At 38.4% G+C, this 13,795-nt stretch overlaps 1 protein-coding gene across 1 annotated transcript in view; it reads left to right on the top strand.

Moving 5' to 3' along the window:
• LOC141485058 (NFX1-type zinc finger-containing protein 1-like) overlaps window positions 1-13,795 on the top strand; it is a 62,352-nt gene that overhangs the window by 24,075 nt on the left and 24,482 nt on the right. The window contains exons 7-8 of the mRNA XM_074180999.1: window positions 544-739; window positions 9,973-10,367. Of these exons, the coding sequence (XP_074037100.1) occupies window positions 544-739; window positions 9,973-10,367 (591 nt within the window). The remainder of the gene's footprint in view (window positions 1-543; window positions 740-9,972; window positions 10,368-13,795) is intronic.

A 13,795-nucleotide genomic window follows, 5' to 3' on the forward strand; every position in this document is an offset into this window, starting at 1 on the left:
TTTTCCTGCGCCAGCAAATATATAATTTAGTTTATAACAATTTTTGCAGGTTATGTTGTTTGTAAGTTGCATGAACATAAAACAGAAACAGTAATACGGATTACGCATGCGTCAGATTGATGGTTAGAAGATAATCCTCAAACCATTCTGATAGATTTCGAACAGGTTTGAATCTTGGATGGAACAGAAAACTGATAGTTTACTAATGGTTGGAAACTCACGTTGGAACGCAATCACATTACTGCGCAGAATCCTGACTGTCAGAAACTGTTTCTGACGCTGGTTGGAACGAACCTATTATTACAATTTATATAAAACTGTCATGATCATTTAAATATTGAAAGTTATATGAGTATTTGATTTACATTGAACTCCCATAATTATATTTCAATGTGTTCAAAACAGTTTCAAAAGAGGGATACAATAATGACAATATACTAAATAAACAATCATAGGAATATGTTCTGTTATCATATCAATGATTTGATGCAATCTTTTTGAGACAATTGTAAGCCAAATACCATCAAAAAATTTGTTTTTTAGGCTAAGGAACCTGAGGATGTCGCGTTGTTGAAAAAAATGGACGTAGTTGGGATGACAACAACTTGCGCAGCACGGATGCATTCTGTTATAGAGAAACTGGGGAGCCCCATAGTTATTGTTGAGGAAGCAGCTGAAGTTTTAGAGGCACACATTGTCACCGTTTTGACCAAACATTGCAAACATCTGATATTATTGGGTAAATATAATTTGCTATTTTCAAACATTTTTGATGATGTTTTTTTGTACCTTGGGAGCTGTCTGACTTGTCCATTTAATCCAAGTCTTCAGTCTCGTTCCCTGTACTAGTTTGTACAGGTTCCGTGTTGGATGTTCTTCATATTCTTCTGGACGTAATTTCGTACGTCCATATATTGCCTGCCTCCTGTGATTCAGTGCATCAAATTCGCATAAAATGTGTAGAGCTGTTTCTATCCCTTCGTTGCATAATCTGTAGTTGAGGTCTCCGTTGTACAGCCCCATTTCATTCAGGTGTCTTCTGAGCGGACAATGACCGGTTAGTAACCCTGTAATTATTCTGAGCCGATCTCTACTATATTGAAGTATTTCAATTCTTTTCTCGGACGGTTCCCTAATGAAGGTTTGTGTTTGTTGCCAGCTACTTTTGTCAAGTACTCTGTATGCTTCTTATTGGCCCATGTCCTAATCTGGTTTCTTACCAATGATTTTGGTACCCTCAGAGCTCCTTCAGGACCTTTATATGAAGTTGATGATCCGCGTCTAGCGCATTGATCAGCTTTATCATTATCTGTGATTCCTGAATGCCCTGGCACCCTGTTTGCAAGTTCATTCAGTTCTTCATGGCATTCCCAGACCAGTTTTGATGCCACCTTCGGGTTTGTCAGAGCCCCTAGTGCGCTCTTGCTGTTGATCCGCTCATTTCTTTGAGGTCTCAATTTAATAAACCTTGCACACTGCAAGACAGCATACACTTCCGCCTGAAAGACGGAAGTGTATAGTCCTAGCGGATAGCTGTAGTTTAGATTTCTATCCGCTCGGTATATTCCACCTCCCGTTCCAGACATGTTTGGTCTTCGATCCATCTGTATACCAGGTGTTTTTTCCAAACATGTTTTCGGGATGACTAATGGTCGTCCACTCTTCACGGCTTATGATTTTGGCCGTGAAGTTTGTGTCAAAGGTGTACTTCGGAGTCATGTGGTCCGTGTACATATTCAATATGAGCTCCTCCACTTGTTCCGAAATTTATGTTCGGTCCGATCTTTTGTAGTTCGGTGAGTATTCCAGTCTGAATTGGCCCATCCTTGCCTCCCCCATTATCACAAAGTGTAAAGGAGGTAGATTCAGGAGTGTCTCCACTGCAGTTGTTGGGGTAGTTCTCATTGCTTTCGTCATCACCAAACATGCAAGTCTTTGCACCTCGCATACTTTGTTGATGGCGGTCGCCTGCTTCATCTTTGGCCACCAGACCAGAGATGCGTATGCTATAATGGGTTTAACCACCATTGTGTATAGCCAATATACCATGTCTGGTTTTAGCCCCTATGTTTTTCCATAGGTGCGTCTAGCGAGCATAAGTGCTACTTCCGCTTTCCTCTTTATCCTGTCCAAGTGTTGGTTCCAGGTCAGTTTGGAATCTAGGATTACTCCCAGATATTTAACCTCCCCCGACACTTGTATTTCTTCGCCTCGAAGTTTTGGAGGTCCGAGACATTCCGTTTTAGTCCTCTTGGTGAATGCTACTATGGTCGATTCGGATGTTAAGCCCTTCTTCTTCGGTTCATCTTGTTATAATGTTCAGGGCCTGCTACATGCATTCCTTCACTACATTATTGTATTTACCCTGGACTAAGATGACTAAGTCGTCTGCATAGCCCAGGGCTTTATACCCATTAAGATCCAAGAGACATAGTAGCTCGTCCATTACAAGGTTCCATAACAGAGGGGATAGAACCCCTCCCCGAGGACATCCCCTTGCTACCCATGCCACGACTGTTTCCCCCATAATGGTTGTATATACCATTCTTCCCCTAAGCATGCAGTCTATCCACCTACAGCTTGTCTTGTCGATCCCTCTTCTCCGACGCCTGGATGATTGATTCTAACGACGTATTATCAACTGCGCCCTCAATGTCCAAAAAAGCAGCTAAAAGTACTTCCTTGTTTTTGTAAGTGTTTTCTACTTTTTCTGTTACCCGACATAGAGCCGTTTCTGTTGACATACCTGGCCTGTATGCATATTGGTCTCGATGTAATGATCTGATAGCCAGTGATACGTCCCTGATATGCCTGTTAAGTAGTTTTTCTAGCGTTTTCAACGCAAATGACATGAGACTAATTGGTCTCAAAGCCTTCGCCGAGTCCTGTCCGATTTTCCCAGGTTTCGGAATGAAGGTGGCCCTGATGGTAAAATGTGACTGTTAGGAAGTTATCGAAGTGCTTGAATAGATGGTAGTCGATTGGCAAGAGGTCTGTGTAGTATGGTGGATGAAGCAGAATTTCGACGTTCAATTTGTTTAATTTTCAGGCTGTGACATAGATCGTTCAAATCGTGGAGCGTCTACTTTTTCGAGCTTCTTGACCTTTCCAATAAGTTTTTAACCATCAAAAACCGTATGGGAGCTAACAACCAGTTCTTCCGCCACCCCAGACGCACTAGGTTAGGTTAGGGTTAGGTCCAAATTGAGTGGATCTATTCGACCCCTCACCGCAACCCGCAAGGGTTTATTGTGGCTCGCACCTATTCACACTCGACCAAATAAACCCAGCTTCTTAACGAAGCCGATTAGTTTGTATGGTGAGTGGTCTTTCAGGTCAGACGGTGAGAGTACGGCTCTGCCGAACTCTAGAAACCTGATTCGGTCCCCAGCGGGGCAAACACAATGTATATGCTCTGCTGTTTCATCGTTAATGAGGTAGTCGGTTAGTCAAGGTGCAAGATTCCCACCTTGATACCTGCAACAACCTTCCCATAGGAGGGTTTTTGCACGTCGGCTACACCTGACGATGCCTTAGATTAGATTCAGCCGTGTAGGGCTTTTTCGCCTCTGGTTTTGGTGAATCATCACTTGAGCGGAAACGTTTGCTAACCTGCTCATGGGAGGTTTGTTCCTCCACCTGAGACAGATTCTGCGTACGCCGGTCAAGAATTTGGTGCAAGGCGGTTTCATTGGGTACCCCTACTCTTGAGGAGACGACTCAGTGGTTTCCTGGCTTTTTTTAAGGTTCAGTTATTGGATCCGGAGTTGGAGAGTTGAGAAGCTCTCGCTCCTGATCTGAATTTACAGGGAGGTCAGTTGGAGTCGTGAGCTCGACATCCATCTCCTCTGTAGACTCGCTCCTGAGCTAAATTTACAGGGAATTCAGTTGGAGTCGTAAGCTCGACACCTATTTCCTCTGTAGACTCAGCACCAGAAAGAATTTTTGAGTTTACTCTGTCCATTAAAGTCCCACGAGTAGGGGACGAGTAGCTAGGGAGAGGAGGTCAATCACGGCATTACCGTGACAAGGCGTTGCTACGACGAGAGGGCGCCCAAGGTTCCGTAGAGACAGCAGCTGATAGGCTCAGTGTCATTCATTCTCTAGGCACGGATACACACACCTTAGATTAAGCCATCGTTGGGATGCCATTCAGTTAGGGAATAACAGAACCACAAGTGATTCTGTCTTTCTCGTATCCAGCGGGGCTACGTGGAAGCAGGCATCCGATCGTGATGGCCGGTTTGCTCAACCCTCACATCCCATGTCAATGCATTCGCCGAAAACAGCATGCACAGTGGTTCAGGCAGTGAAAGATGAAAAAGGACAGCCAACCCGCCCGCACTAAGGCACCCGGACAAATAAAAAAAATTGTTTAATGTCTAAACAGGAATAAATCCCAATAACAAGACATATTAATATTATTAACAAGTATGTTACAGTTTATATCTGCCTATATATATATACACCCTGTATATATATTGAAACCCACAGCTTTGATCGGAAACAAGTAAATAAGAGTGGGAAATTCAAATATTAAGATTCTCACATCAAAACGCATCGAAATACGAAAAACTGATAACCGATATAGGTTAGAAAGAAATGTCAGATAAAATTAGATTAACATATGTGATGAAAAAACGAAAAAGGCATAATAAACTAATTGTTATTATTTAGGAATGATGTAAAATTCAAAATTTATTATTGTGAATCACTTCCTTGAAAACTGATATCAAGTGATGCTTTTGGAAAATATTTATATTTACATAAAAGTGAGGTTAACTGTTTTTGTACGAAACTATAAAATGAAAATGTATCTAAATTTAAGAGCTAATGTTAAATCAGTAGAATAGATAATTTTCCTGATAAAGAATTTGAAAGTTTGTATACACTGTCCGCCACTCGCGATGGAACACCCCATTTTTACTGTGGACGGACAGTGTATATCACTTTGGCCAACCCCATTCAGGTGGTAGGTGCATCTTGAGCATTTCCATCAGTCCTGAGAGTTTCATCGTTCCACCTCGAATATTACGGAAGATACGAGGGTGTTTCCATAAGAAGTGAGACAAATTCGGATTTTTCAGGACTGAAATTTTTTCAGGAAAAAAGTGTAATCGTAGTAAGTGGGTAGTCCTGATCACGAATCTGAAGGAATTTTGAGCCTATTTTGCCCCCTAATATGTTTTACCTTAAAAATGGGGTGTTCAATCGAGAGTGGCGGACATTGTATATCACTTTGGCCAAACCCATTCAGGTGGTAGGTGCATTTTGAGCATTTCCATCAGTCCAGAGAGTTTCATTGTTTTACTCCGAATATTACGGAAGATACGGGGGTGATTCCATGAGAAGTGAGATACACTGTATTTTGACAAGAGTGTAAAAGTTTCTCAACGTGGTTCTTAACTTGACCAATAGGTTCATAATAAATGTCGAGATTTTCACAGAGTTGATTGTAAAGTTTGCTCATTGCAACAACTGGTGACTTGAGTAATATGTTTGTTCTAGAATTTGGTAGATAAAAAGTCAGTTCATTTCTAGAATTGATTCGTGGAACATGAAAGTTGAAGTGGGAGAGTAGTTCGGGACAGTCAATCAGATTATTCACTAGTTTATAAATGAAAATTATAGAGTAGTAGGTTCTTCGGTTTTGAAGGGATAATAGATTAAATTTATTCAGTAGTATTCTGTTGTCGATGCCTTGTTCAGGGTAAACTCCTTCTTTCTTGTAAGTAATATATTTTATGAAGCCTCTTTGTATAGACTCGATCTTGTTTATGTGGACATTGTATATGGGAGGCATATTCCAGCCGAGATTTGACGTATGCATTGAAAAGAGTTAAAAAACTGTCTCTGCTACGAAAGCTCTTACAGTTACGATAAATGAGCCCTAGCATCCGTTTGGCTGAGCATGTTATTGTGTCATAGTGGATGGAGAAACTCAGTTTAGGGTCATATGTGACACCAAGATCCCTTTAATGAGTACTTATTTGAAGAGGTGTGTTATTTATGCAGTAATCATGAGAAATAACATTATGTTCAAGGGTGTATTTGGCTGTCATTCTTGGCGTGTTGCATTCGCTTATGGCACATGATTTTTGGAGCCAATGGAGCTGCGATATCCGCGAAATTCTGAATGAACTTCCTATAATAGTTCGCAAATGCTACAAACCGTTTAGTTTCATTCGAGTCTTTTGGAACCGGAAATTGCTGTATAACACGTATTTTTTCAAAATCTGGAGATATTCCTTCAGATGAAATCACGTGACCCAGATACAATATCTGTTTTTTCAAGAATTCGCATTTGTAAGGATTTAGTTTTAAATTGACCTGTCTCAATCGCTGCAAAGTTTTTACCAAATTCCGATTATGAACTTCCAAATTATTCCCGAAAACTATCAAATCGTCCAAATAAATGAAACATCTCTCATAATTTAACCCTGACATTGCTATGGTCATCGCTCGAGAGAAAGCACTTGGACTCAGTTTCAACCCCATCGGTAATCTCGTCATTTGATACTGACCTTTATCGGTTGTGAAACTTGTGTAAGCTCTAGATGTTGCATCCAATTCAACCTGATAATAGCCCTGAGATAAGTCAAGATGTGAGAAGTACATCGCTCCGGAGAGTGAGTCTAAAATTTCATCTATGCAAGGTAATGGAAATTTGTCATCCTCAATGCGTTTATTCAACAGACGGTAATCGATAACTATTCTCCATTGTTTATTACCCTTACTATCCTCTTTTTTCGGTACTATTAACAATGGTGCCGACCATTCGGACCTTGTTTCCTCTATAATTCCTTCTGACAGCATGTTGTCAATTTGTTTATTTATTTCCGCTTTCTGCGAATGCGGTAACCGGTATGGTTTTACGTATACCGGAATGGCATCCTTTTTTAAATGTATGGTCTGTTTACAGACATTTGTCACCGTCAGTGGGTCATTTTCAAAGCGAAATACGTCCGCATATTTTGCACAGATTTTATCAATAGCTATTTTTTCCTGCTTATTAAGACCTTTGGTATTTATGGAGTTGAGTAACTTATCTATACGCTCAACTGAAAAGTGTGTGTTTCCAAAAGTATGAACATCAAATTCTGAAATATTTTCAGTTTTGGGCCTAAAATTTTTCAAGTGTACCTCTTTATCCGTAATATTCAGAATTTTAACAGGTATAATGTGGTTGTGAGGCTTTGCGATAATTCCCGCAGTATAAACACCTTCTGAAATTTCTTCTGGTATGATAATACAATCATCTGAGTTATGTACTTGCAAATATTTAATAATTTCGCACCTTGGTGGAATCGTTATATAATTTTCATACTTGGATTGCAGTGGAATCGACAGTTTCCGATTGTTTATATATATAGAGAATGTGCATAATTCGTAGTTTAATATTGCAGAGTGCTTGACAAAGAAATCTGACCCAATAACACCATTCATATCACTACCAAAGTCATTCACCACATGAAATTCGTGACCTATCTTAACGTCAGATAGTTCTAATGTAATATTAGCCGAGCCTTGCGTGAAGACAAAACCCGCTATGCCGTTTATTTTGATTCTATTTGTCGTATCAACAAACTGATTTTTATTTATACATGATGTAAAAATTACGCTTACCGAAGCACCCGTATCCAATAAAAATTTCAACTCACTTTTTCCGTTTTTCATACATACATAATTAAGACCATTCATACTTAAAACCTTATAATCACCTACATTCTCACTGACTCGACCGAAAAAACTGATTAGCTTGCGGGGAAGGGTTGTTTAATTCAGCATCCTGAGCGTTTTCCATAAAAAACCCTCTTCGAGATGGACTGAAAGTTTGGTTGTTGTGATTATTCCAACGCCCTCTAAAATTTCCGCGAAAATGTCCCTGGTTTCGACCCCTAAAATTATTTTTACTATGCAAACTACTTCCTCTGATCTTATTCGATTGTGAGTTATTGAATTGTCCGGTACTGAAATTTGGTCTTCCCCTATTATTCTGCTGAAATCCTCGACTCGTACGGTTGAAATTATTAAGTTTTGAGTTCCCTCGCATGTGAAACACCTGCGAAGAAGAGGTTGCACCTCCCGTACATTCCTCATCTACAGCTCCCGTTATAGCATCTTTCAAAGCGCTATAGTTCCTAGCTTTTATGACAGTTCCCAGATCGTGACTTCGCAGTCCGTTCGCGAAAGCATGAATTGCCAGTTTTTCGTTCGCAACTTTAAGAATTTTCATTGCCTCGACATTTCCATCGGCTTGCGCTATTGTCAAATCGACCAGTAATTCCTCGATTGATTTACCAAATTCATTCACTGATTTATGTTTTTGTTTTGCGTTATGTAATTCAACTGATAAACTTGCGGCAGAATGCTTTGTCAACAAGTGTGTTTTGATGTCTTTAATTAAATCAGTATTAGACGGATATGACGACTCTAATCTCATCTTTGCACTTTGTGACAATCTAGTTTTAAGGACATAGTTTGTTAGTGTTATTTTTCCATTATCGTCTAAAAGACTATCGTATAATTCAATGGCATCTATTAACTGTTTTACAGATTCCTCCGAATTGTCGGTTATAGGCAATAAGCTTGACGCTATTCTGAGATCAAATTTTTCACCCATTATTGTAAAACTTCTAGTAATTTCTGTAATATTAGCTAATCTAGTCTCTAGGGTATTTCGAATATCGACTAATAATTTGTTTGAAGATTCAACATATAACTTAACTTTTTGAATTATATCTGCATCTTTAGGGCCCGCATTGAATTTATTTTTCACTTCATTTAACTCTGATTCAATCCTATTTAATTCTTCAAACTTGCGATTTATAGCTTTTAGATCGACTCGCCTCTCTTTGCTATCTTTATTTAAATTCCTATTAAAAACTTTGAGTTCTTCAAACGAGTATCTAAATAAGTCTATGATGCTCATTTGCTACGCTAAAGACGAAAATAAATCGATATATTGATACACAAACTTATACTAAATAAATACGACCTTAAAATGTCTTTCCATGTGTCATCCAATTTCCACTCTACTTGTTGTTGGTTTTCACTTTGGAATGCGTGAACCACCCATGAAATTCGTTTTCTTCTCACTCCTTACGCCTATACCAACTCCTGACTCCTCGTTATCTCTCTTCTTATCTTCTTTTCTAATGATTTCTGGCACCTCTTTATTAGAAATGCGCCGAGTGCCAAAATGAAACAGGCGAAAGCTACTATGCCTAGTACTTCGGAAACGGAGAACCCATTGCTAGCTGAAACTCCACCACTGTTCCCGGCTTGGCTTATGATTACTTCTTCTTTACTCTCTGTGGATCCCATGTTGGAAGATGTCAAATGCAACTCGTCTCTATTTCTCAGTATCTACCCGTTAATAACATACGTGGTAATCCTGGAATCATCCTGGCAGGATCGCCATGTAATAAACTCACTTCAGGTTCATTTATAAGGAACGGAATGAAACGACTTCGTAGAAAAACTTCCTCTATTCAGAATAACTCAAATTGATCTACGTTGTTTCAATTACATGATCCTCGTCGTAATCCTTCCCTATCTCAATGTTACATAATGTTTTAATAACATAAGATCGGCATACATCGAAAAGAGCTGTCCTGGCACGTATTAGGTGTTCTAATTAGAATATTGTTTATTTCTCAATTTGTTATTGTTCCACATTATTTGCTATACCAGTACAATCACTTCCCCCATGGTGTGTGAAGTGGTCATTGGCGCGCCATCTCGACTGTGAGAGTTTCGTGGACAAGGCAATATTATTTTTAGTGTTGTTGAATTTGGGTTCCACTTCAGTCTATCATTATCAACGTCACATCGAGTATTGTTTCAGATAAAGTTGAAATGAACATTCAAATTTCTTTGGATCAATAAAATCGATCGATTGCTTTACTTCCATTGGTGGAAATATGGCCAACAAAATAACCACGCCTAACACCCATTGACTTTTCCCAGGTGACCACCAACAACTGAAGCCCACCACGTCGGACTATTTTCTCGATAAACAGTACAACCTGGGCGTCAGCCTGTTCGAACGGATGGTCAACAACAAAATCCACTGCTACACGCTCAACGTCCAGCATCGAATGCGACCGGAAATATCCAGTTTGATAAGCCCAGTCATATATCCGGACCTGAAAAACCATGAGTCTGTGTACGAATACCCGGAAGTCTCCGGGCTGGAGCGCCCAGTTTACTTCGTGGACCACGAGGAACCGGAGGAGTCATTCGGGGACTCCAGCAAGCTGAATATGTTCGAAGCGAGGTTTATAGTGAATTTCACGAAATACCTGCTCAAGAATCGATACCATCCGGAAGAGATTACCATTCTAGCTGCATATATAGGACAGGTGAGTTGAGTACACTTGAGAAATTATTACACATGCGTTGTTAATGACTGATGAAATGAAGCACACATTAACGGTTGTTGCACCCTTCTCTTCTACAAGTAAAAAAGGAAGACATAACAGTTCTTTCTCTCTTCCTTTGTATGGCAGTTGCTACTCGGGCGCATTTGTGCAATTATCTCCTGTTAACTGTTGACAGGAGATTTCGTGCGGGAGCGCAGCGGTTTTACTGAAGGCAATGCTATCACTCCCGAGTTTTTTTACTCATTTGTTGTTCATTTGAATTTTTCAGCCTACAGAAGGCCTTTCGATTTTTGTTTCACATACATGGCCCCCTTTACGCGATTATCCAAACCATCCTGCCCTGGATACCGGCGTGAATAAAAGGGACTATCACTTCACATGTGTTACGTTCACACACATATAGGTTACTTTAATGATGGACATTCACTAAACAAAATGGAGACCCGCACATGGGATCCGCGTACCTTCTTTGTGGGCGGTCGTTATCGGCACGTCCGTCCACTACCACTGCCACCACAGAACTCCCACGAAACAGTAAATGTTCGTTATCCTTTTCCTATTTTTATCACAATAGTAAGCTAGGTATAGTCGAAGTAACCTATACAGGTCTTTTCATGATGAGCGTTAATTAGCCGTTTCTGACAAACTATTTAACGGATCAACCTGAAAATTTCACAGTATGCATAAATCAATATGACCTACACACCTAAAATATTTCAGAAGAAGCGGCGTTGTCGCTTCTACTATAAAGTAGCGGCTTCTTTGATTTTTCTAATGGAACACCCCGTATATAATATCATATTATGATTCATTATCACTTTGTCAACAAATTCATATACTATTTCCCTATACCTATATATTACCGTTTAGAATATATAAATTAATTTCGATATTTTTTTTACCAAACATGAACTTTTATAAATGCTGATAATCTTGAACTCTCTTGCACTAAAACGATCAAATTTGAAATGGAGTGGAGTGATACTATGAGGATCTTCACTCCGAGTCATATTTTCATTTGCCTCATACAGGGTCTTCAAAAAATGCAGATACTTTGATCTTATGAAAAAATGAGTGGAACTCAATTTTTTCAAATGGAACACCCTGTATATTTCAACATTTTTGAGCTCTGCATCCAATTTTAGATTAACTTTGTTCAGATAATACTATTTCTATTTTGAACCGTTTTCGAGATAAACTGTTTCAAACGGAAACTAACGTGGTTTTCTTGCTCGTTTTTTTGAATTCATCACTTATTTTGCATATTCTACATTTTTTTTATACTTAGTTATATTTTTTTTTGATCCAGTTTTTTTAACTGTCTCAGATCAGTCAATTCGAAATTGGTATGTACCTACCTTAGAAAAAGTTACAATTTGTATACATTGAGGTATTGGTCTCTAACGTAAAACAGTACACATTAATATTTTAAAACATTGTGCTTTGGAAAAATAAATAAACCAATTATTTAACGTCAGACTTTCGTTGGTGGTTTTGACTGATTGTGATAGCTACCAATTATAATAGAATAATGTCAAGATTAGGTTACAGTAATGAAGATTTCTTGAATTTATTAATAATTTATGGTGAGTGCAATAGAATTGCAAGTAGAACATGCCGAGTATTTCATGAAAGATATCCACAACTTCCGAAGCCGAATAATAATGTGATAAATCGACTACTAAAAAACTGTAGGTTGAATGGAACCTTCCGTCCAAAAATCATTCGTAAGAAGACTAAAGCGGATGATGATGACAATGGTATAACAGTTTTGGGATACTTTCATGCATTTCCAAATGCTTCTCTGCACGAGGCTGAAAGGGAGATAGGTATACCCTACGTGACAATTTGTTGAATTCTTAATAAGCATAAATGGCATCCCTATAAGTTCTACTGTGTTCAACATTTGAAAGAGACTGATTTACCTCGTAGAGTGCAATTCTTTGAATGGTTACTTGTCAAGATTCAAGAGTATGAACATTTCCTTGACAATATCATATGGACAGATGAGGCCAAGTTCACAAAAAAATGGAGTTTTCAATAGACACAACAGTCATTATTGGGCGCCAGAAAATCCCCATGTTGTCCGCCAAAGGGGTTTTCAAGAAAGATGACAATTCAATGTATTTTGTGCCATAAAGAATGAGTCAATTTTTTATATCGAGTTTTATGATGATAATTTGAATGCATCACAATATGAAGATTTACTGAGGAATGGAATTCAAATGATTTTGAATAATACACCAGGAAGAGAACGTGTATGGTACCAAATGGATGGTGCTCCACCCCATAATTCTCATTCAGTCAGCGAAGCTTTAACCGAAATCTTCGAAGACAGATGGATTGGTAATAAAGGACCTTTTCGTTGGCCTCCTAGAATACCAGATGACGATCCATTAGATTATTTCGTGTGGGATTTCATTAAAAATATGGTTTACTCTACTCCATATAACAACAATGGAAGATATGAAATCGAGAGTTACAACTGCTTTCAATAGTTTGACTCCAGACTTGATCAGAAGCACTACACATGACAATCTTTTGAAGATATTACATGTTTGTTTAAGTAGAGGTGGAGATGTGTTTGAATATATTCTGAAATACACTGACGATTAAATTAACTCATTAATTTATGGGTTTATTATTTTCAGTTCGTGTTTCAGCGTTAATAAAACTATTGTTTGAAGAGAAGTTTCATTCGATGGTTGAGGAGTATTTTAATAATTATCTTTTCATTGTATTATCTGTAACTAATTGAGAAACATCAAACGAAATCTGTTTTACAAAAATGAGTGATGAACAAGGAAACCATGTCAATTTCCGTTTAAAACAGTTTATCTCGAAAACGGTTCAAAATAGAAATAGTATTATCTGAACAAAGTTAATCTAAAATTGGATGTAGAGCTCAAAAATGTTGAAATATAGAGTGTTCCATTTGAAAAAATTGAGTTCCACTCATTTTTTCATGAGATCAAAGTATCTGCATTTTTTGAAGACCCTGTATGAGGCAAATGAAAATATGACTCGGAGTGAAGATCCTCATAGTATCACTCCACTCCATTTCAAATTTGATCGTTTTAGTGCAAGAGAGTTCAAGATTATCAGCATTTATAAAAGTTCATGTTTGGTAAAAAAAATATCGAAATTAATTTATATCTTCTAAACGGTAATAGATAGGTATAGGGAAATAGTATATGAATTTGTTGACAAAGTGATAATGAATCATAATATGATATTATATACGGGGTGTTCCAGTTGAAAAATAAAAAAAGCCGCTACTTTATAGTAGAAGCGACAACGCCGCTTCTTCTGAAATATTTTAGGCGTGTAGGTCATATTGACTTATGCATACTGTGGAATTTTCAGGTTGATTCGTTAAATAGTTTGCCAGAAACGGCTAATTAACG

Source organism: Leptinotarsa decemlineata, unplaced genomic scaffold (genome assembly GCF_025532065.1).
Source record: "Leptinotarsa decemlineata unplaced genomic scaffold, Ldec_3_MD MMD2_P_RNA_scaffold_2, whole genome shotgun sequence".
NCBI classification, from domain to species: Eukaryota; Metazoa; Arthropoda; class Insecta; order Coleoptera; family Chrysomelidae; genus Leptinotarsa; species Leptinotarsa decemlineata.